Source organism: Camellia sinensis, chromosome 8 (assembly GCF_055761805.1).
Source record: "Camellia sinensis isolate YWXY chromosome 8, ASM5576180v1, whole genome shotgun sequence".
Classification (NCBI taxonomy): domain Eukaryota; kingdom Viridiplantae; phylum Streptophyta; class Magnoliopsida; order Ericales; family Theaceae; genus Camellia; species Camellia sinensis.
Genome location: NC_138968.1, coordinates 99,125,731 through 99,152,096, shown reverse-complemented (window position 1 = coordinate 99,152,096; position 26,366 = coordinate 99,125,731). Strand labels below are relative to the sequence as shown.

At 40.0% G+C, this 26,366-nt stretch overlaps 2 protein-coding genes across 2 annotated transcripts; one reads left to right on the top strand and one right to left on the bottom strand.

Moving 5' to 3' along the window:
• Nucleotides 1–4,781: 4,781 nt before the first annotated feature.
• Nucleotides 4,782–5,183, bottom strand: LOC145797911 (uncharacterized). Its single transcript, XM_082885351.1, has one exon. It carries the CDS (start codon nt 5,181–5,183, stop codon nt 4,782–4,784), a length of 402 nt encoding a protein of 133 aa, XP_082741477.1.
• Nucleotides 5,184–13,678: 8,495 nt separating this feature from the next.
• Nucleotides 13,679–24,315, top strand: LOC145797910 (uncharacterized). Its single transcript, XM_082885350.1, has 6 exons — nt 13,679–14,810; nt 14,985–15,621; nt 19,064–19,174; nt 19,263–19,416; nt 19,535–19,549; nt 24,064–24,315. The coding sequence occupies exons 1-6, from the start codon at nt 13,679–13,681 to the stop codon at nt 24,313–24,315; spliced, it is 2,301 nt and encodes a 766-aa protein (XP_082741476.1).
• The last annotated feature ends 2,051 nt before the right edge of the window (nt 24,316–26,366 follow it).

The window sequence follows — 26,366 nt, the reverse complement described above, 5'->3', positions numbered from 1 at the left end:
AGCCGAGACTTCCGGGAACTCAAGACGAACACAAACATGGATGATCACCGAGTGTTCAAACGATGACGTCCAAGTCTTGAGGACGGTCAAAAATGGGGTGTCTACACAAGGCCTCCGGGAACTCAAAACGAACACGAACATGGATAATCACCGAGTGTCCGAATGGTGACGTCCAGGTCATGAGGACGGTCAAAAATGGGGTGTCTACACATACACGTACATGGAGGGATAAGCCTCTTTTCAAGGTTGTTTAACAAGCTGTGCATTGCCTCTCTTCTATATAAAGAGAGGCTCCTCCTCCATTTCAGAGGTTGAGAATTTGGAGCTTTGAAATATAGATATAGCTTTGTATCTATATCTCCTTGTTTCTTCATCTTTGTGCCTTAAAAGTGTAGTTTTGTCTCATGTTTGTACACAAACACACACTCAAACACCTTGCTTGTGTTGCTGAGGCTTCTTGAGGTTATTTTTGGCGTTCTTGGGCTGGTTTGAGCTCAAAGAATTTGCTGGAGTTGCAGTTGTAAAGAAGGTCTTCAAGGGTGAGTCTTTAACCTTTAGATCCCCCATTTTTGCTTAAGCTTTTACCCCTTCTTGCATATGTTTTTAAGATTAACTCTTAACTGGAAAAAGTTCTTTTTTTGCATGCTTGAGAAGTTTGTTTAAGATCACTTTTTCATTTCGGGTGATCTCTCCCCTCTTAGGCTTGTTAAGCCTTGTTTTAGGCCATCCCTTTAGGCTCTTGTTGCAACCTTTGCATGACCTTTCTACCACTGAAATCTAGAGGATTTTCAATGGTGGAAAGGTGGTTTTGGAGTCTTAAATAGGAGAGGGTCATCCCCTCTCCTTGTGATGTGTTTACTTGCTTTGAATGCCTTATGTGTGAGCATGTTTGTTAAGCTTATGTTGGCCATATCTTAGGTTGTATTTGTGGTTATCTTTCTATGACATGCCACTATTTTTGCTTGGTTTTGTTACACCATGCATGCTCAATACACTTGTAGTGTAAATCTCATAAACTAGCTTTGTATGCTTCATGAAGTAGCATGTCTTCCTAGCTTATGTTGACTCAATTTCAGTAGGTTTTTGGTGTTGTTTTAGCATGCCATGACTATGTTTTGGGTGGGTTTTGTTGGCCCTTGCATGCTCCATGCATTTGTTGTGCATTTCCATGAATTAGCCTAACATGCATCATGCTTTAACATGTCATTCTAGCATGCTTTTGGCTTAACTTTAAGAAGCTTTTGTCCATGTTGTAACATGCTTTAGCTCTAATTTTGGTTGTTTTGACCATGCATGACTTGCTTTGTATAGCCATGGTTCAATCTAGCTTGTTAGCTTTGTGCACGAAGTCCATTAGCATGCTTTACTTGGACTATTTGAATGATTTAGCATTATTTATTATGTGATTTTAGTCCATGTTTCATGCTCATGCACCTGCATTTTTCACTTATTCAATGTGTTAGAGGGTTTGCCCATTTATGCCTTAACATGAACCATTGCGTATGCCTTCATGCCTAAGCTTGCGAGCTATCATTTCAATGTGTTTTTTAGGGTTATCTTGCCATGATATAACTCAGATTTTTTCTGGTTAAGTCATCCCATGCTTGGTCTTAATAGGTGTAGTGTAATCCACCTCATTTGCCTTGTATGCATCATGCCTTATGCCCTTCATGTTAGCTTATTTTGGCTTCCTTCCATGCATGTTTTAGACTTATTTTAACATGTTCTAGGACTATTTTGGGTTGCCTTGATCACATGCTTCATGTTTTGCATACTTGTAGTACAAGTGCTCTTGCTTGCTTCAAGCTTTGAGCACCATCGCATGCTTCTTTTGTGTTGTGTACATGATTTGGCATCATTTAACATGACATTTCAGAGCTTTTAGCATTGCCATGTTCCCACTTCATTCACTCGTTAAGTGTCTTTGAGTGTTGTGCATTGTTGCCTAGTTTATGGCCTAGCATGTATGCTATCTTGCCTAGGTATTCGAGCCCTCATCTTAGCATATGTTGATCTTTGTTAAGACCTACTCGAGCTCTGTCCATGCTTAGTTCATGCATTTGCGCCATGTATTGCATCCCTCCTTTGTAGTCCTCTTTATTAGCTTTCATGATTTAGGACCCTAGCATGCTTTACTTGCATTGTTTTAGTGACTTGGCATCATTTCTTGTCTAATTTCAGTGCACTTAGTGTTGTCACACTTGCACATTTGTCACTCTTCGAGCCTTCTTGAGGGTTGTGCTCTTGGGCCTAGTTGAATGGCTAATGCATTGTGCTTGCATACCTTGCCTTTTGTGCCTTAATTTCAACATTATGGCCACTAATTTGGGTATGGCTGAGGCCTACCCATTTTGGTTTAAGTCCATCTTTGCATGTTGTTGCGTGCTTATCCATCTTTGCATGTTGTTGCATGCTTGTCACGTTGCATGTTGTAGCATGCTTATTATGGTTGCATTGCATTTTGCATGTTTGCATGATTAGCTTTCATTGCATTTTGCAAGCTTGTTACATTGCATTTGGCATGCTTATGTTGCATTACATATGTTGTTTGCATTGCATTGTGTTCAACCGGACGTTATGTTGAACACAAGGTTGATTGGTCTACTTTATACTTGAAGTGATGAAGTGAGCCAATCACCCTTGGTCTCCATTTCCTTTGACTTCCCATGATAAGGAAATGGACTTGGTGTCTTATTTGTCATGCATTTATTGAAATTCGCACATGTTGGATCTTTGGCCATCATGCATCGAGATGCGTGATTGATGGTCTTGGATTCGATTATGCCTCCCCCTTGATGTTTTGAGGTGATATGGAGTGGCATAGTGCATACATACCCTTGGGAGACCCTCCCTTTCCTCTATTCTGTGCTCTGTTGCAGCTTGGTGTCACAGCACACCAGTGGCAGGCACCCTCTCATTGTTGGCCGGCAACCTTTCATCCTTGGCCGGCAGAATGCATCCTTGGCCGGCAGGATGGTCGGCAGTAGCTTCTCATGGCCGGTAGGCCACTGGTGTACTCCCCAACATGTTTTTGGTAAGATCCAGCAGCAAGTTCTCAAGGACACCCTGCAGACAGAGCCTCTAAAGAGCATTTGGAGAGCTTTCGGGACGGGAATCGAACATGCATTGTTCAAACTTTCCAAGCAGAGCTGAGGCAACATTTTTTATTGCTTACTTGTTAGTTAGCATTTGGAATTGTAATTTAATTAGTTAATTTGTTAATTAATTAAGTTTTGTAATAATTAGTTGTAACTAGTTATTCATTCGATTTTGTAATAATTAATTAGCTTGTTAGTTAGTTAATTAATTGGTTTGTATTATTTATTCGGACCCTCCGTCGAGGGGGCGAATTTTGTAATAAGGGTGCGTGTGTGAGATGCATGTCTTCCAACCTCAATTTCTTTCTCCCTTTTACTTAATCGCTTTCGATGGTTAGTTTTAGGACATTTTCAATTAGCATACCTTATGCTTTGCACGCGTGCATCCATTCATCTGTATTGCATGCACCGGGCTCAGCACATCATACTAACTACATTGTATTCCAATTCCAATCTGAATACATGTATCGAGTGCAGCTTTTCACATGACATCTCAGAATAGCCGAGCCTATTTAGATGCATTTTCGCATGTGTTGCATTAGCCATTTTAACATGAACTAGGATCATGCATTGATTTCTAACTAGTTCTCTGTTTTGGCTCGGAGTACACTGTGAGTGTTTACGTTTTAGCATACTGCATGTGTGTTATTGATTGCCATGTATAGCATGCTTGCCATGAGGCTAACTGCTTAAGTGTATAACTGCCTGAATGCCTGTGGGTGAAGGTTGGATTACTTGAATTGGAACAATTCGTCGAATCCCAAATTTAGCCTACTTGTGAGTAGCAAACTTCAAACTATTTCCAAATAAACGGGTATGCAATGTTTTGTTCCAAATTAGGCGATCTAGTCTATACTTGTATGTTGTACGCATCACGTAGTAAGATTAGCTAATTAATCGGAATAAGAGCACATGTGTTTTCAAAAACAAGATATCATGCTTAGTACAGGCCGATCTTTGATCGGGCGAGTGGGGGTGCTCATTGCATGACCTTCCCCTCTCGTACCCAAGTTCCCGAGCCGAGGCAACTTTGGTGATGACGGACACGTGACCTTAGGCACGAGTCAGGGTTTCCTAAATTCTCCCAAAATAAAATATTTAGGTGGCGACTCTGTATCTGGAAAAACAGTCCATGTTTGGCACTTCTTTGCAAATCATTTTTCTAAAACGATTTGCCGGATTTGGAGTCTTTGGTGATTTATTGATCTTGCATTGCACTTTGCGAGATTAGATTCAGAACCGTGACATTGAGTTCGAACTGTAGCAAGTAGCTCGGAACAAAACGAGATTCGCGCCCCCCTCGCGAGCGTGGATATCAGAGAGTTCTCGAGAGCGCGTCTACAATGTGGTTGGAGCGTTAGTCAACCCAAAGGGCATAACCAAGAACTCATAATGACCATATCGGGTATGAAAAGCAGTTTTCGGAATGTCCTCCTCTCTAACTCGAATTTGGTGATAACTCGACCTTAAATCTATCTTGAAGAAGCAACGAGAGCCTTTAAGTTGATCGAAGAGATCATCTATCCTGGGCAAGGGGTATTTATTCTTGATTGTGGCTTGATTCGATTTACGATAATCTATACACAATTTTAAGGATCTGTCATTCTTCTTTGCAAACAACGCCAAGGCTCCCCAAGGTGAGGTGCTAGGGCGTATAAAGCCCTTACTAAGTAACTCTTGCAACTATTCCTTCAAAACCACCAATTCAGTTGGGGCAAATCTATATGGCGACAAGGAGATAGGTGCTGTACCCAGAAGCAAGTCTATGGTGAACTCTACTTCCCTATGAGGAGGTAACTCTGTAAGATCATCAGGAAAGACATCGAGGAATTCACATACTACCTTTGGAAATTTGCCCCGGACTACACCACTTCCATCATCTAAAAAGGCAGTTAAAAGAGAATTAAACTGGCCCCTACCACGTGGATAGTATGAGGAGGGTAAGGATCTACCGTACTTGTCTCCCAAAAACGTGAGACGATCACCGCTTGCCGTGCACACCGTAACTCTCTCTCGATAACAATCTATGGTGGCCCGGTAAGTAAACAACCAATCCATGCTGAGGATAACGTCAAAACCTGACATTTCTAGCAAGACAAAATTAAACGGAAGTTGTCGGCCCGCCACCTTAATTACACACCCCTGACATTCCTGGGTCAAAATGACCTTACCCCCAATTGGTGACTCCACTGTAAGTGAAGATTGCAACTGCCTACTCTCTAACCCCAACAATGATACAAAAGATGTGGCAATAAATGAATGTGATGCTCCAGTGTCAATCAACACATTAGCCCAGGTATTAAAAATGAGGAATGTACATCTCACAATTGATGGCCCCGACGTTTGTTCAGAAGTGGTGACAGCGTACACTCTTCCATGTGACCTCTCCCCCCCACATCACCTCTTTGAACATAAGATTATTGTGCGGATTGAGCAGATGTGGCTCCCTGAACTGTCCTGGATGCTTGTCATGACTGAGTCGGCTGATAAGATTGCATCTGTCCCTGACCCATCTGTAAACCTCCTGACTGTCTAGACCCTGCTACACTCAGAGTCCCCACTTTCTGCGGGCAGAACTTCTTCAAATGTCTCGGCTAACCACATTGGTAACAAGATTGGGGCTGGCTCCTATTTTGAGATTAACCCTGCGAACGCATAGGTTGGGACCGTGCTCCACTTTTCTGTCCGCACTCTGCAGCCTTGTGACTTGTTTGGCCACATCTATAACAGGCACCAGCTACTCGGGTCATGCTTCCCGAACTTCCACTCATCACAGAACTAGAGGATTTGGCTTGTGGTGGAGGCAATTGAAAGGATGATGACGAACCCCTCAACCTCTTTGAAGAACTCGTATCACCCCTAGCATCCGAATGTCCTACTCTCTTCAATCTCTGTCTTGCCTCTTCGGCCTCTACAGTAATCTCCACATGAGCTTCCGCTTCAACTAAACAGTCATAATCATGTATCATATTGCCAACCACCTTCATCAGGATCTTCGAACTTAACCTTTTCTCAAATTCAAGGCACCTTCGTTCTTCCATTGCCACTAATTCAGGTGCAAAACGTGAGAGGCTAGCAAATTTGGCTTCAAACTCCGCCATTGGTGTATCTAATTGTAATAACTCAAACTGCTTCCTCAACCGCTCCCTAGCCGTGGGAGGGAGGAATTTATCTTAGAAAGCTTGCACAAATGCTTCCCAAGTACGTTCAACCCTATTCTTTATGGATTTCCACCATTGCCCGGTCTCCTCCTTCAACTGGTAGGCCGCTAATGCCATCCGCAATTCATTTTCTCGAATGTCCAAGATCTCAAAGGACTTGACCAATTGCTCCAACCACTCATCAGCTTTCATCGGATCAGGCTCGCCGTTATACTCGGGGGGATTGGATCGAAAGAACTCCTTTTTCAAAAAAGAAGCTCTTGTTTCTCCCTCAATTGTTCTAGCCGCTTGCTCGGCTCTCAATATCTCCATGGACTCTCGTAGAGCCCCTGTCATTTCCCTAGCCAAGGTCCCCATAGCTTATTGGGTAGGTGGAACGGGTATATTATTTTAACCCACTCCTTCTTCTTGCAGAGAGATCTCGGGTTGGGCTAGAATATTCGTGCCTCCCCGACGGGGTCTACCGCGAGCTCTAGTACGTCCAGACATCTATAAGAAGTAGAGACAATATTAAATTCAAGACCTACTTGCCGCACTCATGTGCTTCATTCTTAATCTTTTCACTCGTATGCCAAGTAAACACATAAACTTCCACACAGAATAATCCAAACAATCACACATACAATCACATAAAAGCACGCGTGAGTTGTCATCCTAAGATATTAGCTAGTTCCATGGCAATCAAGGACCTCCAAGTGGAAAGAACAGTGATCAAGTGCCTTTCCAAAAGGATTTCGATGAATGTAACAGACAAAAACGATATCATAGGATTCTAACCCCATATCCACATAATCACATGAAAACACAAAACACACAAGACATCCTAAGCATTCCGTCCTAGCCTAGGGACCCTATTGTGGCACACATCACTTCCTACAAGCCCGAGGTATTCTAACCTTTTGCTCTGATGCCATTTGTAACGCCCTGAAATTTTCCCACAAGAATATGCCCAAACAAATACAACATTATACCCAAAAAGTCCAGCGTCTCATTGAACTAAGAGATAAGAGGTTACAATTCACCATATACATTCCCATAATGTTCAGAAGTCATATTCCAGTACAACGAACTAAGTGGTCTTACAAAATATAAGCCTCTAGGGCGTACAATTACAACAAAACAAATTAATAGTTTGTTACAAAAATTTCAATTCAAACAAACAAAATACACATGGATCAACTTTTCCAAAGAGGAACTATTGCTTAACCAACCCTTCAGGGAGATGGAACTCTATCGTTTCCTGAAAAAGATAAGATAGGGTTGAGCTATATGCCCAGTAGGAACACATTTAACTAAGTATTTAATTCCTTGAATAAGATTATATTATCCTTGCGACCAAACATTGCATGGAAATTTATCTTTACATGTAATCCTTAACAAACATATAGAGCCATGACAACCAGATAATAACAGTGACTATTCATGTCATCAAGCACAACAATTAAACATTTACAACCATAGAACGCAAACCATGAGTCCACCTATAAGAGTCCAATTCAAAACACCCTTTACTTTTGTTTTTAAAACCAACCCCCACATTTGCCGGCTATTATACAGCAAGAAGTGGGCACCCCAAAGAAAACCATCCGTTTTTCCACTTGTGCTGTCTATCATATGGCAGGACTGTGTGGACACCCAAAAATATTTTTCCCACATTCGTTCAGCGATAAGCCTGGACAGGGCATTTGGGCACCTTTTTAAACTCCCGCCCCCCATGCGAATACCAACACAACACCACACTTGAAAAACCGACTCATACCCGGACTCATGCACAATTAACAATTCATTCATATTTTATTCCATCAACAACCATCCAACATTACTCAAGAATCAAATACAACACAAGGTTTAAAGAAAACAAATAACATTCAAGCCACAATTCTTTTACTATATCAACATCCACATCCTCCATCTATTTTATTTCACAATATTTCATGAATCAAGGAAATTTCCCATTCAATGTGGTGTTTTTAACTCAAGTGGAGAATCTAGGGTTTTTACCAAATTTGGGGGTTTTTCTCCTCTATTATAGATATGGCTTGTAATAACATTTATATACATGTTTTGAAAAGACGGAGTAAAGAAATCTCAAGCAAGAGTCAAGTAAAATGGGTTATTTATGTAAAACATGACATTGATCCAACAATACTCTCCAATTAACTCGTAAATCACAATCATACAATGAAATCCCTTCCAAACAAAGAAATACTAAGATAAACGTGTCCCTACCTCAAGTCGTGAGGAAGGAAACTGTAGACCGCCCGGAACTCCGCTCCGTGCGCGAGGGCGTGAATCGTTGTTCTTAGCAACTACAGTTCGGACTCATGTCACGGTTCTGAATCTAATCTCACAAAATGCAATGTAAGACTGATAAATCACCAAAGAGTCCAAATCCAACAATTGGTTTTGAAAATTCAATTTTGAATAAAAAAGCGCCAAACATGGACTGCTTTGCCAGATTTCAGAGTCCCCACCTAAATATTTTGTTTTGGGAAATTTAGGAAACCCTGACTTGTGCCTAAGGCCACGTGTCTGTCATCACCAAAGTGGCCTCGCCTCGGGAACTTGGGTACGAGAGGGGAAGGTCATGCAATGAGCACCCCCGCTCGCCCGATCAAAGGATCAGCCTTTACTAACATGATATGTTGTTTTTGAAAACACATGTGCTCTTATTCCGATTTATTAGCCTAGTTTACTATGTGATGCGCACAGCATACAAGTATAGACTAAATCACTCAAGTTGGAACAAAACATCTCATGTTTGTTTGTTTGAAAATGGTTTGGAGTTGCTACTCGCAAGTAGGCTAAGACGCGGATTTGCCACTCTCTAGTGGGCTTAGGAGAACATGATTTTGCCACTTCAAGTGGGCTTAAAAGCTCGCATTTTGATGAATTATTCCAATTCAAGCAATCCAACCTTCATCCACAGGCATTCATGCAGTTATATCAGTTAAGAAAATAGCCTAATGGCAAGCATGCTATCATGGCATTTACTTGCACACATGCAAGGATGCTAAAGCATCAAAGCTTACCTAGTACTCCGAACCAAAAAAGGAAGCTAGTTAGTAATCAATGCATGATCCTAGCTATGTTAAGAATGCCTAATGCAACATGCAAAAATGCAACTAAGATAGGCTCGGCTAATCTAAGATGTCATGTGAAAGCGACTTGATAACATGTATTCAAATTGGTATTGAAATACAATGTAGTTTGTATGATGCGCCGAGCCCGGTGCATGCAAAATAGATGAATGAATGCAAACATGCTAGCATAAGTATGCTAATTGAAACATGCCCTAAAACTAACCACTGAAAGCGGATAAGTAAAAGGGAGAAAGAAAGGGGTTTGGAAGACATGCATCACACACACGCATGCTTATTACAACAGTTGTGCCCTCTCGATGAAGGGTTCGAATAATAAGCTAACTAGCTAATCTAAGCTAATTATTACAAAACAGAACTAATTAACTAACAAGTTAACTAACTAGTTATTACAAACACTAATGAATAATTAAGCGTATTAACTACTTAAGTACAAAAAACCAATACATTAGCTAGCTTAAGCAAAGCAACTAAGTAAAGCAAGTAGAAGGGGCCTCGGAGTGAGAAGCTCATGCATGTTCGGTCGCCTCGTTCGAAAATCCATCGCGATGCCCCAACTTGCCTCTGTTTGCAATTGTTCTCAGAACTCTGCATAAAGCTCCAAATAGCTTTTACTCCATCATGGGAACCTCCAGGAGCATTGTTGACCACTTTTTAGTGTTGCCAACCACCTGCCGACCACTTACCTTTGCTGCAGACCAGAAAAAGTGGTCGGCCGGCCACTTTTACTGGTCTGTCGACCAGAAAATGCTTCACTTTCCAGTTTGCTGCAACAGAGAACAAGAAGGGGCATGGCAATGTATTTGCAAGATATGTGTGCACAACCACTCTCCCTATCATTTCTCAAGTTCAAGGGAGTGTAGTTCTTGACTCTCGGGCCACCAACCGAGCATCGCAATGCACGATGGCCGAGAAGCCAATATTGCACAATTCAATGTAAATGAATGCACAAATAACACATAAAGCCTTAACCTCTATCATGCATGATCAAGAGGGTCGGCGACCGAGACATAAGGCACGTTTCATCACTTCAAGTATGAAACGTCGCTCGTTTCTCGTGTTTGGACTAACACCCTATCCAAACACAATGCAACACAAGCATGCCGAACACAATGCAATGCGTGCAAGCAAACAACAATGCAATGAAACAAGCATACAAACATGAGGCAATGCAACAAGCATGTAAACACAATGTAATGCAACCAATGCTCAACCTAACAATGCTAATGGCATACAAACACAATGCTATGCAACATAAGCATACAAATAACAAGGCAATGCAACCAATGCTAGAAGGGCATGCACAAAATTCTATCATACAAGCAATGCATGTATGGCAAGCTTAGAGGCTAAGGCATCAAAGCTAGTAAAGGTTACCTCACAAGGGGCATGCAAAACAATGCTCAATGGACTTAAACCGAATGTGGATAGACCTCAATCATGCCCAAAACAGTGGCCAAAATGCATCAAAACTAAGGCACAAAAGGGCCAAGAACACATGTGAGGGCCCATCAACTAAGCATAACAACACAACTCTTAAACATGATCAAGGAGTGACAAACATGGAAGTGTGACAACACAAAATGCACTGAAATCATGTATGAAATGGTGCCAAACCACTCAAACAACACAAGTAAGGCATGCAAGAGCACTTAAACATGAAAGCTAGTGAATGGGACTACACAAGAGGCATGCAATGCATGACACAAATGGATGAACCAGCCACAAATAGAGCTCAAATAGGTCAAAACAAAGACCAAGACATGTTGAGATGGGAGCTCAAAGGTCTAGGCATGCATGCATACAAGCTATGCCACAAACAAGGCAATAATGCACAACCCTTGAAAGCACTCAAAGGGTGAAAGAAGTGGGAGCATGGCAGTGCTATATGCTCTGAAATAACATGGTAAATGATGCCAAATCATGTACCTGCCATAAATGAAGCATGCTATGGTGCTCAAAACTTGAAACTAGCATAGGCACTTGCACTATAGCTATGCAATACATGAAGCATATGGCCAATACAACCGAAAACAGTCCTAGAGCATGCAAAAACAATGACAAAACATGCATGGACTAAAGCCAAAACAAGTTAGCATGAAGGGCCAAAATAACAAGCATGCAAGGCCAACAAGGAGGATTACACTACACCTACCAAAACCAAGCATGAGATGACTTAACCAATAAAAATCAGAGTTGTATCATGGAAAAACAACACCAAAAACACACTGAAATGGTGGCCCAAAATGCTAGGCAAGATGGCATGCACAATGGCTCATATGAGTGTATGGCCACACTACATGTACTGAAATCACATAACAAATGATGCCAAATCATGCAAATGGCCCAAGCAAAGCATGTTAGTGAACTCAATACACAAAGCTAGTGAGCTAGAATGCACTATGGCTATACAAAGCATGGCATGCATGACCAAAACAACATAAATCAGACCTTAAGCATGGCAAAACATAGCCAAAAGCTTCTTGGAGTTAAGCCAAAACATGTTAGAATGATGGTCCAAAAGCATGATGCATGTTAGGCTAGCATGCAAGATTACACTACAAGTGTAGAATGCATGCAAGTGATGACTCAACCAAGCTGAAATAGAGGTATGCCATGTTAAAATAACACCAAAAACAAGTTGAGAACAAGCCAATACATGCTAGAAAATCATGCTCAAACATGAGGCTAATACGGCAAGCACACAAGACACAAGGAGAGGGGATGACCCCCTCCTATTTGGGACCTCAAAACACACTTTCCACCATTGAAATTCCTCTGAGTTTCAGTGGTGAGAAGGCCAAAAAGAGGTGGTCCCAACAACTTAAAAGGATAGCACAAAACCAAGTCTAAACAAGGCACAAGAGGGGGTAGATCACCCCCAACACCAACAAGGCCTTAAACAAACATTTCAAGCATGTGAAATCAGAACTTTTTGTAGTTAAGAGTTAGGCCTAAAACATCATGAAAATAGGGCCAAAGGCTTAAACAAAAACCAAGATTTAAGGGGTTAGAAACTCACCCTTGAAGAACAACTTCAAAGATGCAACTCCAGCAACTTTTTTGAGTTAAAACCAGTCCAAAAACACCAAAACCAGCTTCTAAGTGCCTCAGCAACAAAAGGATGGTGTTTCACTATGTGTTTGTGTGCAAAAGTAAGAAGAAAATGGACTTTAAAGCACAAAACAAGAGGGAATGAGCAAATATAGAGATAGGTTTGTATCTATGGCTCAAGGAACTTTTTTTGAACCTAGAGAAGGGAGAGAGGGCCTCCCTTATATATAAAAACAAGCAACAAGCTTGTTGAGGAAGCTAAGGGCTCCAAGCCATCCCTCCATACACGTGTATGGAGAATGATTTCTGTGCTCACCAGCTGTCACAGCTGGCAAGAAAAGATCTTTAGAAAGGTGCTGGAAAGTTGCCGACCACTTGAAGTGGTCGGCCAGCTACTTACACTGGTCGGCCGACCACTTAAAGTGGTTTGCAAGAAGACCAAGTGGTCAGCAAGGGGGGAGAGGTGGTCTGCACCAAGAAAGCAAAGTGGTGGCATGGCTGCCAACCACTTTTGGTGGTCCAAAGGCAACCAAGACCAGTTGGTCGACCAGAAAACTAGCTGGTGGGGAACGAAAGTGGTTTTCAGGGAGAGAAACTGGTCTCCCACCCTCCAAACAAGGAAAACAAGGTTTGTGCCAAAACCAAACCAAAAAGGATGAAAGATGAAAGTCCACGGGATAAGGCGCGCAGTCGGAAGCCTCGAAAACTAGTCTACGGGCACAGAAAGTGGTCTATGAGAGAAAAGTGGTCTACAGCTAGAAAAAAGTGGTCTATGAGACCACAATGTCCCTATAGGCTGAGGCAACAAGGCATGGTTCAAAAACCAGGCCGAGAGGAGAACATTAAGCGGTCCCGAGACAAGGCGCTCGGCCGAAGACTCTGAAAATCGGAAACTAGTCTCCAAGAGGGAAAAGTGGTCTACGACCACAAAAAGGTGGTCTACAGACCTCTCTCTCCCTCCAAGGAAGGGAAAACAAGGTTTGGTTCAAAACCAAACCAAAAGGGAAGCAAGACAAGGCGCTCGGTCGAAGGCTCTGAAAATCGAAAACTAGCTGACAAAAGGGAAAAGTGGTCTACGGACCTCTCTCTCCCCTCCAGGCATGGTTAACAAGGCTTGGTCCACAAACCGAGCCAAAACACAAAGAGTTCAGAGGCCTGGAGGCAAGGCACTCGGCTAAAAACTCCGGAAACTCGAAACGAACACAAACATGCACTATCACCAAGCGCTCAATCGATGACGTCTAAGTCTTAAGGTCGGTCAAAAATGGGGTGTTTACAGAGACCCAAAACACTCAAGCTTGACAAAGCCACAAACTTCTCAGACCATTATACCTTTGTGGACTACTTCACTGGTCTGTTTGGGAAGCCTTTTGACGACCATTATAATGGTTATGATAGGATTAGAAGTCTTGTCACTAAGAAAGTGTCTACTGCTCAATACCAAAATCTTGCTAGGGAGGTTACTAATAAGGAGATCATTGATGCTTTTAGATCTCTTAAAGCTAACAAGGCCCCCGACCCTGATGGCTATTCGGCGGGCTTTTTTCTTAAAGCCTGGGATGTTGTGGGAAAAGAGGTTATTGAAGCGATAAAATCATTTTTTACATCGGGGGAATTGCTTCAGGAATTGAATAGCACAACCATTGCGTTTATTTCTAAGATCCCAAATGCTGAAAAAGTGGGAGATTTCAAGCCTAGTTCCTGTTGCAACACTATGTACAAATGCATATATAAGATTATTACTGATAGGATCAAAATTGTCCTCCATGATATTATTGACCCTGTCCAATCAGCTTTTGTTCCTGGGAGGAGAATTCCTGACAACATTTTCCTTTCTCAAGAACTTATGCGGGGCTATCACAAATCTTCACCTTATCCCAAGTGTACTATGAAAGTGGATATTATGAAAGCATATGATAATGTTAGGTGGGATTTTGTTCTAGATGTCTTAACAGCGATGGGGTTCCCCCCTAACATTGTACATTGGGTAAAAGCTTGCATGACTAGCCTCTCTTTTTCTATTTACATAAATGGGAGTCTGCATGGTTATTTTAGGGGGGAGAGAGGATTGAGGCAAGGCGACCCTATGTCCCCTTATCTTTTTGTTATTGTCATGGAAATGTTAGCTAGAATCTTGGCTGAGAAGGCTTCTCATCCCAATTTCAAATTCCATTGGAGATGTGATAAAACAAAGTTGGTTAACCTTTGCTTTGCAGATGATTTGATGATCTTCTGTAAGGGTGATGTGTTCACTGTTCAGTCCATTAAAGATGGGTTGGAAGAATTTAAAATTTTGTTTGGGTTGTCTCCTAGTCCTAACAAGAGTCACATCTTCTTTTCTGGTTGTGATAGAAATTTGAGAGATGAGATCCTTCGGATTTGTGAGTTCAATGAAGGTACATTGCCTGTGAGATACCTAGGGGTTCCCTTAGTATCCACTAAGCTTAAGGCCACTGACTGTGATAAGCTTGTTGAGAGAATAACTAAGAGAATCAAGAGTTGGACCAACAAGTGTCTCACTTATGCTGGCAAAGCTCAATTGATCTAATATGTGTTATTCTCTATGCAAGTGTACTGGACCTCTCTGTTTATTCTTCCCAAGAAAGTTATCAAGTCCATTGAGAGCCTTTTTAGATCTTTTTTCTGGTCTAGTTGCGAGCTGAAGAAGTATGGGGCTAAGGTCTCTTGGGATAGGATTTGCTCTCCTAAAAGTGAAGGGGGTTTGGGGTTTAAATCCCTCACTGTGTGGAATAAGGCTGCTATTGCTAAGCATGTCTGGTTCCTTTTCTCGGGGAGTGCTCAATTTATGTGGTGTCTTTGGGTTAAGGCTTATAATCTTAAAGGTAGAAGTTTTTGGAAAGTTAGGTTACCAAATGACCCCTCATGGGTTTGGAGGAAAATTCTTTCTCTGAGACCTATAACATACCCTCTAATCAGACACAGAGTGGGTGATGGCTCTAGGATATTCCTTTGGTTTGACAACTGGCACCCTATGGGGTCTCTGTGCGATAAATTTGGGGGTAGAATTGCTTATGATTCTACACTAGGTATTAATGCTAAGGTTAGTGAGATTGTTGAGGGCACTACTTGGAGATGGCATTTCCCCTCTTCGTGGGAGATTATAGATCTCATCAATAGTACCCCCTCCACTTTTCTCCCTACTGGTGGGTCTAATGCTGTTGATTGGTGTTGTGATAACCCTATTCCGTATTTAGCTCATTGGTCCTTATTATGAATGTGATTATGTGTTTGATATGATTTTGTGTGCCATTATGTGAAAATATGTGCTTTTGAATTTCTATCTGTAGGAATATCTATTTGATTATCTGCTTTGGAATTTAAATTGAAGGCCTTATCGGTCGTAAAAATCGAAATTGATTGTGCCATTGTGATTGGCATAATTTTTAGAGCCTACGGTGAAATTTAATTGAAAATTATTTCGGATCAAAATAATTAGATTCAAAACGATTAATTAAGTGCCCAATTATTTAATATTAATAATTTTGACTAGTAGGACTTACATAAAAGGGCACAATGCACTCAATTCCTCTCTTTTATCCATTTGGGCTGAGATTTCTCTAGAGAGGGAGAGAGGGCCAGTTCTTGAGAGAGGGGGAGGAGGAGTTATGCATTTTGATTCAGGATTGTGAAATTGGAAGTTAAAACTCAAAGAACATTGAGTGTTTGAAGCTCCTAGGTGAGTAATCAATTCTTGATTTATGAATTGAGTATGCAATTTTGTGAAATCAAGTGGTATGGTAGCTCATGGGTAAGATTGAGTTGAATTTGAAGTTAAAATGAACATGCATGTGCATAATTGTTACAATTTTGGGTGTTCTAGCATGTAGCATGTTAAATATGAAGAATGGAGCATCAAACCTTACATGCATGAGTAGTTTTGTGTAGCTTCATGATTTGGAGCATCATTTGAACCATTTGTAATAGAAATGAAGTCAAAATTTGGCATGCATGCATGATTGAAGAAGTTATGGAATTGGTATGAAGTTTGAATGTTTGGATTTTGATCATACGAAAGAAATGTCGATCTATTTGGGAATTAAATGATGACTTTGAACAATTTCGGGTCATACTTTTATACTCTCATGTAATGTAATGTGTTTTCATGTTTTTGAACTAAAATCATGTGTTTTGGAACCTTTGAATGTCAAATTTTGGCTCAAGAACATTGCTGGAAAACCCAGAATTTTTGGTGTCCGCTCGAGCGTGGAAACCGCCGCTCGAGCAGGAAATACGTGCTCCCAGAACTTTTTGTAGACATGGTGTCCGCTCGAGCGGGGAAGTTCACGCTTGAGCGGAGAGCTATGTAGACAGACCTTCAGCTCGAGCGCCAGACTTCACGCTCGAGCGTAAATTCGATGTATCTAGTACTTTTGCAGACCTCATGGGTACGCTCGAGCAGGGACCCTATTTTCTGAAATTTTGAAAATGCATTCTGTGTTTCATTTTTCGTTCCCTTTCACTTCTAAGTACTCTTAGGCATACATTGAGCATTGTAAATGAGTTAGAAGAATAAGAATTAAACCTAAAGAGGAATATGTGAATTAAGAACGGATTGAATCGGTTGTGACCCATATGTGTTATGTGATGTGTAGGGTCAAGCTCCAGGGCAAGGGCAAATCAATCAGCTGATCACTGTGAGTAATATCTTAACAAAAATATCTGAAATATGTTATTGTCCAATTGCTTACGTCCATGTCAGTTTTGTAAGATTCGTTGATTCGATTGGTGGACAATGTTTGCTATACCGAATGAATGGGCCAGAGGCCGTTTTGACGAGAATGAATGAGTGAATGGGCCAAATGCCGTTTTGACAAGAATGAATGGATGGGCCAGAGGCCGTTTTGACAAGAATGAATGAATGGGCCAGAGGTCGTTTTGACAAGAATGAATGGATGGGCCAGAGGCCGTTTTGACAAGAATGAATGGATGGGCCAAAGGTCGTTTTGACAAGAACGAATAGATGGGCCAGAGGCCATTCTGATAAGAATGAATGGATGGGCCAGAGGCCGTTTTGACATGAATAAATGAATGGGCCAAAGGCCAGTTTGACACGAATAACAGTTTGACACGAATGATAGTTTGACATGAATAACAGTTTGACATAAAGGTATGAATGGGCCAAAGGCCAGTTTGACTTGAATGATACGAATGAATTGGGCCCGAGGCCGTATGATGTGTTTGGAACCGCAGTTACTTAACTTACATATGTCTATGTATGTGTGTATTAGTTAGAAATATAAACTGGGCCCAAGGCCGTTTGGGGTATATTGTTCCAATGTATATTCTTTATTTGATATTATTCACTGGGCTTTCGTTCACGCTCATTCATGTGTTTGTAAGTGAGCCTAGAGAGGTCCAGATCCAGCCTCAGTGAAGTCTGTATGGAACAACCAAAGTTTTGAAGAGTCAGCCCTTGCGTCTCACGCACGAGACACGTCTTCGCCCTTTTGCCATTCTGTGTATTTCGTCATGTTGGCAAGGACTTTGGTTTACGTCTGTGTATAGTTTTGTTTGGCTGACTTAGATTTGAATGATCCTATCTGTACAGAACCATTTGTTACTATACTTTCTGTGGTGAGTTATTAACATATGTAAATGTGGAATGTTATGATGTGCATATAAGCACGGCTCTATGGACAAAGCTTTAAATTTGCTTCCGTTTGGCCCCTTTACTCTGATGAGTTTTGTCTTATTTGGTTTGAGGCCGTAGGTAATCTCGTGATTACTGGCCGGTTATGGCCTTAACCCATAGGGGCGGGTTCGGGTCGTGACAAGTGTCCTGCTGCTAATGGATATTTCACCATTCAGTCCACTTGGAACTCCTTAAGACACCATTTTGACAGAGTAGATTGGTCTAGAATTATGTGGGGCCCTCATAATATCCCTAAAGGTAGCTTTGTGGTTTGGATGGCCATTCTTGGCAGATTGAACACAGGTGATAGATTGCAAAGTTTTGGTGTGTCTCAATCTGCTGAGTGTGCTTTCTGCCACCATTCATGTGAAGACCATAATCATCTCTTCTTTGAATGTCCTTTCTCTGATAGAGTGTAGACTTGTATAAAGGGCAAAATAAATGTTGATTGGCCATCCACTCAGTGGAATGATCTGATCCAGATTATTGCCAAATCTGTGAAAGGGAAATCATTAGGTGCTATTATTTCTAAGCTTGCATTTGCTTGTACTATGTACCAGCTGTGGATTGCTAGAAATAATAGAGTTTTTAGGAAGGATTTATTACCCGAAGAGGTGGTAATAAAGTGTATTGTTGATATGGCTAGATTCAGGGTAACGCATATTACCGATATTAATCTGCACCATACAGACAGCTGGTATTTAAACTCTTGGAGGCTACCTCATACCATGTTGAAGTCTACTGCAGCTAGAATGAGGGATGTGAGTTCTCAAAATGTGGGTTGAGTGATGGCTAGCAGAACATTGTGGGGTTTCCTAATGGTTTGTTTCTGTGATAGGTGCTTGGAGTGTAGTGGAGCAGAGTGTTTGTATGAAATGTATCTATATGAGGGTTGAGTTTAGTGTGAGGAACAAAAGTCCCTAACCCATAACCACTAGCCATATTGAGAGATACTAATTCTATTGTTTTATATATCTTGTATCTTTTCTTCTGCAGGTACATGGAGCATTCTTTTTCGAGTGATGTGAGCATATATTACTGTGGGTTGAGTGTAGTGAGCATTTATATGAGTGATTTACACTGTAAATTGAGTTTTAGACTCCAATGGTACTTTGATGGTTGATAGACTAATCATGTCTTGGTCGTTGCTGGTGATAGGGTTTATTATAATGTTTGAGATGCATGGGAAATGCAGCAATCCTGGGTGGCTGTTGGTTGATTTGGTAAACAGTTCTGGGTCCTTGCTCTGGAACAGGCTGTTTTCGTGTAGATGGCTGCTAGAGGCGCCTTTGTGTGAAGAAATCTTCTTTTATTTGCTTTTTACATCTCTGGGTTTGGTATTTACTTTGGTAATTATTAGATACTTTGATGTTGGGTATTTATTTTTAGTTAGTTTTTTGGCCCACCCGTACGGGATGTGCATGGAGAGATATTAGTTGTTTTTGGTTGTGTTTTGTGACTTTGTAGATTTTAGCTGGCTGGGTGTGTTCATGTTCCTCATTCCAACTGTATGCGGCCCATGAACATATTTTTTTGGTTTAAAATGGAAAATCTTTTGGGTCGTTGGTTTTTTTTTTTTATTTGGTTGTTCATAGTTTTCTTTTCTCTCTTTTTCTTTGTGGTTTCTTCAGTCTTGTCTTGTCTTTACAGTGGCATTTCTGTTTGGTTTTTTCTTTTGTTTTGCTTCGATGCTTCTTGTATAGCGTTTGGCTAGGGCCCAGGGTATGCCCCTTGTAGTGGTGTAAGTTTTTTGCTTTTTATTTTATGACTTATCCACCCAAAAAAAGAACTTCTCGGACCAATAAAGAGCCCTTGACGAGATCTTCAAGTTATCTCAAAGGATCAAGGTGAGAAGACACCTCTAAGAGTGTAGATCTAAGGATTAAAGTGGAAAAAGTGAGTTTTTGAGAGAGAGAGAGAGACTCTCGATTTTGAGAAGAAAAAAGGAGAAAAATTATGAGAGAGGTGGGGTTTGGGTCTATTTATAGTATTAGATGATAGCCCTAAGGTCAAAGAAAAGGCTAAGCCCAAAAACCCCCAAAAATAGGGCCCATTCGGAGCCCAAAATACTGAAATAAACTCGCAGGGGTCGACCCTTTGGGCAAGGGGGTCGGCCCTTTAGGTAGAAAGGCAATCTGGCAACAAGCAAGGGGGTCGACCCTTGGGCAGGAGAGGGTCGACCCTATTTTCCAGCAACCCTGCAACATAAGAGGGTCGACCCTCCCCAGACTGGGGTCTACCCTATTTTCTAGCGGCACTCCCAGAAACATTACAACATGCAAGGGTCGACCCTTAGGAAGGCTAGTGTCGACCCCAAGGCCGAATTTCTAAGTTTCCAAGGCACTTTAACAAGAACAAACGCGAACGAACAAACCCAACGAGTTTAAATCGGATTGTACTCCTTCAAAACCAATAGACCACAACTCCAAAGACTCCCAAAACAAAAATAAAGATGTCAAATGCACCTTCTAATATATTAAAACACCCAAGTGTTACAAGTTGGACCCGAGGTTGTTTTGTATATGGATATGATGTATTGAACTTGAGGTCGTTTTGCTTTGTTATGATTTATAAATCTGATGTGAATGGGAATAGTGGTTCAAAAGGTTTATATTATAAGTATGACTCATTTATGAACGAATCTCATTCATTAGCTTCTTTAATTTGGTATTATTCACTGGGCATTCGCTTACTCTTTATTTATATGTATGTAGGTGAGCAGCGGGATATCCAACCCCAGCCCCAGTGAGCATTGAGAAACCAAGTTTTGTGAGGACAACCAAGGTGGCCTCATGCAAAGGCCTTACTTTTGTTTTACCTTTCTTTCGTTCTTTTGCAGTCACGTATGACCGAACTTGTATAACCTTGGTTTTGGAGTTTTTGTTTTCATTGAATGTTGTCTATTAAATGATCCTGGAGTATATGATACTTATACAATATGAATGCTTGTGCGGTGTGAGTTATTATATGAACATGGGAATGTTTTGGTTTGGCCATATATGCACAACTCGTTGGACAATTGTATATTTTACTTCCACAATTTGGACCCCAATTATTAAATATGGTTTGATTTCTCACTGAGGCCACAGGTAATCTCGTGATTATTGGTCGATTATGACTCTAATCCATAGGGACGAGTTCGGGTCACGACACAACAAATTCTCAGTAAATTACTGTAATAACCCCGATCCGTAATCAATTACTAATCAAGTGATTAAAATAAATTATGTGTTTATTATGTATTTTGCATGATCTTTGGCTTTCTATCTGTTACTTGTAGAAATATATGTCTGGAATTCTGCTTTAATATGAAAATTGGAAGCCTTATCGGCATCTGAAATTAGAATCGGTTACATGAATATGTTATTTAGAATTTTGAGTGTTATGGCAAATTTTATTAAAAATTGATTCAGTCTGATTCATTAAGTTGTGTTTGGTTAGCCTAATGTTCCAATTAATGTATTATTACATCATAAATATATAAGTGACCCTTAAACTCATTCTTGAGCTCAATTCTCTCATTCCGTAGTGCCAAAATCTGAGTTCATACATTTTAGAGAGAGAGAGACTCCATTTTAGAGAGAGGAAGTGTGGATTCAAGGTAGAAGTTAAAGATTTTGCTTGAGTTCATCTATATTGTGCAATAATCTAATTGATTCAAGACCATAGGTATGAATTCAACCCCCAATTTATGAATCTAAGTTATCAACATGAAGATCATGTGTTTAAATGTGTACATTGAGCTTAGAATAAAAAATTGGGTTACAATTCATACATGCATGCTTATGTAGGTGTTAAATTACCATGTTAGCTATGAGTTTCATCAATTATGTTGACTTTGAAGGATAAAATGTACATACATGCATATTTCATCAAGTTTTGTAAGTCAATTCTATGTTTTTGAAGTCTTGGAAGAGAATTTAGAAGAAGAGTCCACATGCATGCATGAATATATAAAGTTTTACCATGTTAAGTTAAGCTTGTGCATTCAAAGTGTTATTGTGAATTAATTGGTACATGCATGTTTGAATTATCATGTTTCATCACTTGAATTCAAGTTTTGAGAAGGAACTTCTTACATGCATAGAATTTATGAGCTCAATTTGCTAGTTTCATGAGTTTTGGAGTAAAGAGATTGAAAGGTTTTACATACATGTTTTGCTTCTTAAGTTTCAAATGAATATTGAGCTGGCAAACTCTTGGGCCATGATTTTATGAAATAATCCTTAATTCATCATATTTTGCAAGTTTACTATGTTATCTCAAGTTTTGGGGCCCAAGAGATGTGTTTTGAAGAGTGGAATTCGAGTTTTGAGCTTGGAAGTGCAATCTGGAAATTCCAGATTCTACTTCCACGCTCGAGCGACATATTCTACGCTCGAGCGACCAGAAGTACGCTCGAGTGTGAAATGTAAGCTCCCAGAAGTTTCATGTTTTTGCAAACCGCTCAAGCGAAGGAATCTGCGCTCGAGCGACCTTTCTCATTTTGCATGTCCGCTCGAGTGAGGAAAGCTACGCTCGAGCGAGGACCCTATTTTTAGAAATTTGATTAAGTGTTTTCCAATGCATTCTAGCATCCTCATTGCATCTTAGGCATTCCTAAGACTTAATTAAGCCATAGTAATGAGGTTATGGATTAGAAACACACTGAGAAAGGAACGTACTAAGTTGAGAAATTACAAGTGTGTGTTTTAAGCATTGTGATAAGAAAGAGCAAGAATCAATCTAACGAAAGCTAAGTCGTGATGATCACATGAATGTGTAATGATAAGATATCTTTATGTTATGTACTTTGTGGTTGTAGGCCAAGACTCGAAGATTGATTGACCATTTACGAGAACCACTGTGAGTAACATTTCTGTAAAGATATGTTGATATGAATTATGTTCCCAACGAGTTATGATACGTTATGATTTCTGAAATGATATTGTTTACGTGAACGAATGTCCTATGTTGAAATCTATTATGGCATCCATAGATAGTCCCAAGTCACGGGGGACGGTATGTTAATGTGGGTCCATGACATATATGTGATTACGAGATCTCGTTAGCCACTTCATTGTGGTGATATGTGTTTAATCAATATCCAGAACCGATTACTCTAGTCGGAAGACAATATATGATGTGTTCTATGAGATGTACCATTATTATGTTCAGATACGAGAATGTTTGTGCTATGATTAGTTTTACTCTTATGACATGTTATGATTTCGTTCACTAACCTCTTTACCTTAATGTTATTCACTGGACTTTAGTTCACTATGTGTATATATATGTATAAGTGGACATTCTGGAGATCGAGCCTGAAGGCTTTTGTCTGGATCTATGTTCCTAAAGTGTCACGTATATCTGGTTATTTATGTCTATCAGACTTGATTTGTTTTGTTGGTTGTACATAAGATGTTACGATGTGTGTGGGTATAATGTATGAATGACTTTTGGATATGTTTATAAAGTTTTAAATATTCTGTTTCATTTAAGTCAGCACAGCTCATTGGATGATTATATTTATGTATTTGCTTTCGCTAGGCCCCCTATTTTGTTAATTTGTTTCAGAGGCCTTCGGTAATCTTAGGATTACTGGCCGGTTACGATGCTAAACCTATAGGGGCGGGTTGGGTCGTGACAGAGTGGTATCAGAGCACGAGTTATACCACACACACTAGTCCATATGAGCTATAAGATGTCCTAGAAATGAAATAGGGACATTGCATTATCATGTGTAAGTGTGTGAACTATTATGAGCATATCTTTATTGAAAATGAAATGAAATGAAACCTATGTGCATGAACAAGGAAGTTATGTGGAATAACATGTAATGTCAATTTCAATATTGAACGTGTATGAACATGACCATATGAACGTGAAAGACTACACACCTATGTGAATATATTTGAGTTGAAATAAAATGATGAACTGTTTGATTCGAAGTGAAACTAAAACATGAAGTCAGTGAGGACTAGTCCAATGTTTATAATCACCCTGTTTATGTATAGACAATGGAAAGGACAAGGAATGTAGACGAATCTGAATCTTCTGATGCTAGAATTAGCCGGTTAGAAAGAATGGTTAAAGCCTTAACCGAATCTTTGAGACAACAACAACAAAGGCAAATACATGTACTTGAATCATCTAATTGTGATATGATAACACTGACACAAAAATATAATAAGATGAAGCCACCGGAATTTCTGGGGGCTATTGAACCCCAGAAATCAGCTGATTTTAAGCTGAGGCTTGGGTTTTAGAAACTGAGAAAATATTCGAAGTATTCCCATGTAGTGAGGCACAGAAAGTTTTGTTGGCAACATTCACACTTAAAGAAGAAGCTAGGAGATGGTGGATGTTAGTACGAAATGATAATGAAAGTGTGATATGGGATAGATTTAAAGAAATTTTCTTTGAAAAATATTTTCCCCAATGCATCCGAGATAGAAAAGTATCCGAATTTGTACAACTAAAACAAGGCGATATGACAGTGGCTGAATGTGAGGCAAAATTTACTGAACTAGCTAGATATGCACCACACATGGTAGACACTGACTACAAAAAGGCTAGAAAATTTGAAGGTGGGCTTGACCTAGATGTGTATGACCAAGTTGGGGTTTTAAAGTTGTCAAAGTATGTGGAGGTTCTTGATAGGGCCTTAATGTCCGAGGCAAACATAGCAGCATTGAAAATATCAAAATCAACATCGTCAACTGAATCAGAGGGAAAGAAACAAAAGAAACAGAAAGTTGAAATGACCAGTAATTCAATGACCTCTATGAATAAAAAGTCTAAGGCAATGACTTTTGGCAATGCAGGTTAGATAAGCAACATGAACGATGATATACCTAATTATAAAGAATGTGGAAAACAACATTGGGGCATTTGTCGCCGCCTATCAGGGGCTTGTTTTAGATGTGGACAGAAAGGACACTTGGCTAAATCTTGCTCCCGAGCTCATCTGAACAACAATAGGCCTAATGCAGGTACTATTTTGATTATGTGCACGTGTATGTGTGAAAATCGGTTTGAAAATACATATGACCTTTGGCATGAGAAGAATTACTAATATGTTGACTGACCAATTGAATTATTAGAATCTTGAACCTATGCTTCATGCCCTGATTTTACTAATGTGTGATATGTGATTAGAATTGATGGGATAGAATTCTACTTATCGAACATTTTTGGAATGCTATGAAATTTGACAAATATGCATACCTTTGCTTGACAATGTTATTAGACTCAGGACATACACATATACGACTATACCCTTGCTCAGAATGATTAGTATGTTATTTGTTTTGTTAACTAGATTGGTGGGACTATGACTCTGGGATTGTGTGACTAAGTGAAGATCCCAAGTGATAACCTCTAAACTGTGAACTATGATTGTTGAAAAATTGACAAGACTACTTGACTAGACCAATGAGCCTATGCTTTAGTGACTGTATGACTGATTTGGGACTTCTGCATAACAATTTGCTATTGTGTGCCATCGAGAAACTTTATATGATACGCTGTTGTGTACCTTACGCCTATATGAAAGACTCATTTGGGAAATTGCTATATTGACTATGATGCTTTCCTCTCGATATGAACAACTACATGCCTATACACCTACATGTGAACTTATTTGGAGAATGCAACATTGTATATGACCTGAAGCACTTTGATATGAACTATTATGATACATGGCTCTGATGTGATTTTGAAAACTGATAAACTTAGAACCACTGTAGAACTATTGACTGTGTATCTAAGCGAATGGAGTACGAACTATAGAACTAAATGTATTTTGATGGAAAATGATAAGGATGGAACTTTTACCTGATCTGACCTGATAGAACTTTGCTTTGATGAGACCTTGTTTGAACTAATAGAACTTATGTTTAATGACATATGCTCTGGGCTTTGTTTGATTTGGTCGGATAAAACTTTCCATTTCATGTGATCCGATAGAATTTTGATTTGATTTGATCTGAACTGTTAACTGATTTGTTTACGTTATGGGGGACTATGAATTGCTTATGATTGAATGACAGGGCTATGTTGGTAAGGGAACCAATCGACTGAGAACCTGAATGAATTTGAACACCTATGAAGAATGTGAACTATCAATAACGGACTACATGATTATGAACAACTTTTAACCATATGCCTATAAACGATCGAGAACATACGTGAATGGACTTGTAACTTATGCTCATCTATGACACATGGTTAATTGCTTCGGTATTACCGTTACTACCACGAACTTGTTTGCAAAAGAGAATGATTGTTTTCTGTGTTACTATACTTCGAAATTGAT